The 4,068-nt window shown below is 44.1% G+C and overlaps 1 protein-coding gene across 1 annotated transcript in view; it reads left to right on the plus strand.

The window, feature by feature from the left end:
* Window positions 1-676: 676 nt before the first annotated feature.
* T265_04938 (hypothetical protein) overlaps window positions 677-4,068 on the plus strand; it is a gene marked incomplete at both ends in the record, with an annotated part of 8,927 nt that continues 5,535 nt past the window's right edge. The window contains one exon of the mRNA XM_009169806.1: window positions 677-1,951. Within this exon, the coding sequence (XP_009168070.1) occupies window positions 677-1,951 (1,275 nt within the window). The remainder of the gene's footprint in view (window positions 1,952-4,068) is intronic.

Below are 4,068 nucleotides of genomic sequence, written 5' to 3' on the forward strand. Positions count from 1 at the left end.
TTTCCTCTGGGATATGAAGACGGCATCATTCCCGTCCTCGAGGAGAGGAAAGAAAATAGGTATTATTTGTAAGATTGGACGAAGTCATTCTACCCGTTTGCATGCGCTTTGTACCCACAAAGTATAGGATCACGTCCCTAGTGATGCACTTGAGGTAGTGGTTTTTTTACATATCACGAAATTTGTATACGCTCCAACTTTTATGTGACGGGTGAAGTTAATCATCTACTTTCAGGTTTGGATCGCATTTGGTGATTTGGTTATAGCGGCTAAGCTCAGCGCCATAACTCGTGCAGGTGGGTGCAGTTAGAAGGGGGGGGGGTGTTGTGAAACAGAGCTCCAGTCAAAGAATGCATCCAGCTCCAGAGGTTGCGGTGGTTCGTTCATATATTGACCTGTACTATTCTCCAGAAAAGGGCTATTTGAATCAGCAAATCCAGTTTTTTCATTTTATCTCGCCATTTTCTAGTTTTTAACTTTCGCCATTTTTATTCGCCGACATCCTCCACTTCGTTTGCTGCTACCTATCGCGCTTATAGTATCAGTCATCATGCTTTCAAGCTTCAAATGTTTGTGTGTTAGATGCTGTTTCTTTTCCCAACGCGTATAGTTGTGTCCCTCATTGAGGTACTCCGTTTTCACTCTCTTCATTTTCCGCCTTACAGCCGATCAATTAATGGCGAATTCGGAAGATCTGAAACCAAACAAAGTTCTGCAGCAGTTTATCTCTTGCTTGCCTGCGAATGAACGTGCGCATGTCACCTCTCTTTTGTTACAAATACGCCGTAATCTTGCAGAAGTCATTCCCCCTAAAAGGTCAATTAAACAATATCTTACGCTGATACACGAGCTAAATGGTTTCTTCTCCCGCCTGCCATTACACGTTCGTGGAAATCTGACATCTCTCCTTCTCAATGGACTTGAATGCAGTTTTCGGCAGTCTAGCATTTCGTTTGCCATATTTACCACTTGTCTATGTCTGTTGGAACTGGGTGCCCTGCGTAATGTGGATAGACTTGATTTGGAAGGTAGGGGCGTTTGGACCGTCATAGAACGTCTTAATTCTAACATACTACCAGAATTATCAGATCATGTATCATTGCAACGCACAAACATGCCAACCTTGTGCGCCTGGGCTATGGGCATGCTCATTTTCTCCTTCACAGCCTGTTATGAGTGGCTCCAGTGCCGACGCTGTGGTCCGGATTCGCAGGAGAATTTCTTGAACTTCAATCAGAATGTGCTGCAACACCCCAGCTTGCCGGCGGTGATGAAGTCCTTGTTGACGTTGCAGTCTAAGCACCGACCGTTTCCTACTCCTCCGGAGCCATATTCTTTGTTCGATTTGCTCTTCTCTTCTGCCGTTTCGAGCAACTCCAATTTGTTTGAGCATTGCAAGGCACCCGCTTCCATCAGCTCAGATCAATCCCCGTTGGAACTGTCCGAACCTGCTGTTGGGGCCGAAACGACCGTACTAAGTATCCATACAACGAAGCCACCACATGAATACCTTCTGAATTCCCAAGATTTAGAAAATTTGACGCCGTGCTCTCTGGCAAATCAGCTTCAGACAGGTACACCTGACCAAATTATGGCATTCCTCAAAGTCTTCACCGTGTGCTTCAAACAACCTTTATCAACCACCTCGGATGAGTTTGTTGAACGCTTGATCACCACATTGCGCCACACAACACACATATTAACGCGTCTTTATCCTACTAGTTCAGAATGTTCCTCAACGTCAGCCATTTATGAACAGGCCTATTGCTGTCTTGTTCAGATGTGGTACCGGGCAGCGGAACAACGCACTCTTCTGGTCGCTTTCCCTCAGTCGTACCTCTGGCTGGCTGGTCTTATGCGTCCACGCTATGAGGCAAGTTTGAACTTTCCAGTTCTGCAGCTGTTTGCATTATATACAGTTTACACCGTCTTCTTTATGAATGGTTTTCAGGTGCCAGTCAGCCATTTAGATGTGCTTGGGTGGTTGTCACAATCGCTGCAACGACGCACATCGCGTCGCTGCCTAGCTTCAGTCACCTGCCTTCCTGGAAAGCCATTCCACCGCTGGAGTATTCTGTTCTAGCTAAAATTAATTGACTGGATTTGTCAAAAGTCGCATGAAGATACCGTTGTGCACCAGCTCTCAAATGGAACCTAGCCTCTGCTGCAGATCCAGGTGGCTTTTTCCTTGCGACAGATACCACATCCCTGTACTATGTTTGTAGGTTGATCAAACAACTGACTATCTGTGAAGACATCCAGAGCCTGTGATTAATAATGTTTTTTGTTGCTGTGGCTTCCTAAACTTTTTTGTTTTGGCACAGATTCTAAATTTGAAAGGCGAATACGGATCCGCAATAAGGTCTAAAAGACAGACCAATATCTCTTTGAGTAACAGAAACTCGTAACGGGACTTTTTCTTGAAGTCGCCCAGCCGTTTGATCTTAATGAAGTGCTGCCAGGTGTAAATGGAAATAATCGAAAAGTCAGGGTTGGGTTCACACCTCATGTTCGGTAGCTTGTGGCACTAACATTTCTCGGGCTCAGGGAAGTGGAGGCAGGGATAGCGGAGATTTTACTACGTTAATAACAATAACCATAGAAAGTGAATAGTATGCTATCGCAAGCATTTCAAAAACGTTTTAAAGCGGTCTTATTTGAAGCATCTTGAGTTGTTCCTTCGTTTGCATGCTGTTTGGAAGCTGTGTATGACATACTATGTAATGTATTTGTGAAATACTGCGACCAGCAAATAGACTCCATCCGCAACATTCCCATGAAATAACCGCCATATGTTGTGATTGGTCCCGTAATAACTTGTCAAAGGTAGAGCGGGAGGACGGTGGTTCGAGTCTACTATCAGGCATGCTTTTCCTCTCATGCTGCACATGTCCGGACCTCGTGTACTTCAAGCCAAGCTTCCTCCCAATGAAAGCCTACCAGCTGTGTATGTCTTCGCTCGTGACCTACGGTAAAATCCGGCGGTTATATATTCAAATGTGTGCAGGATTCAGGGTTTGATTCACACAGTGGTCTACTATGGCATCAGCGACCACCAGTGTGACAAACCGGGAACTGTTGTTCTAAAGTGTAGGCGCTTGTTGGGTTTCCGCCCATGAACAAGTCAAATCTTGTTATAACATATATGTCCCTTGTTTAATTTCAGGGGTGAAGCAATTTGGTTGGTGACGTGAGAGCAAATCTCCCTAGCTGTTGCCATCAGAAAGATAAAAACCTCTATAGTGGTCGCAATGGGGATATGGTGGGGCTGACCAGAGTTTCCCAAGAGTTTTGTAGTTTTCCATGTCGGTAATGTGTATGGTTTATTGGACTTATTTGATGTTCTTAATTGTGAAGTGTGCACACACGTATGGCTGTAAAAATATCGAACAGCACCTAGATTGAGCGTGATACACTACTGAGTAGTTATGGTGGTTCACTAATTACAAATAAAAAAGTTACAACACACCGTTACCACTATCCACTGCTCTCTTCAGATAGCTGCACCTCGTAACAGTATTTTTGAGTGTGTATCCGTGTCTCACTATTGTCTTATTATTTCTAGATATAACATCAAAAACTTAATCACGCAGACTGGAGATCATATATGTGTTTCGTGTTCTAACAGTTGAGTAATTCAGGCAATCATCTGATAGCTTGCGGTAGTCAGAAAGTATCATATGACTAGGCATCGATACTCGTGAAGATCTTGGTGATTACCGTTCATTGCCGGGTGTTTGAAGATAAAGGTATGGTCATACCCTAATTTTTTCTTGATTCCGTAACATTTACGTCTATTGATTGCGACTCAGATCAAAGTAGCGCATGGACTTATGTAAGCCTGTTATGCGATTAGCCATTGAAGGAATGTGCTCCACGACTAACACGAATTGCAGCGGCCTAGAGTACACCGGTTATGATTCATCGTAAGTGATGTTTATTAAGTTTTACGCTTTCCTTACGAATGTTTCTACTGATTTTCTCTCCATAAAGGGCTGTGTACAGCTACCGTGCCTTTTGCTATACCGTAGTGGGCGGAGCAGGAAGCCAAGGGATCGACACGACACA

Source organism: Opisthorchis viverrini (assembly GCF_000715545.1).
Source record: "Opisthorchis viverrini unplaced genomic scaffold opera_v5_90, whole genome shotgun sequence".
Lineage (NCBI taxonomy): Eukaryota > Metazoa > Platyhelminthes > Trematoda > Opisthorchiida > Opisthorchiidae > Opisthorchis > Opisthorchis viverrini.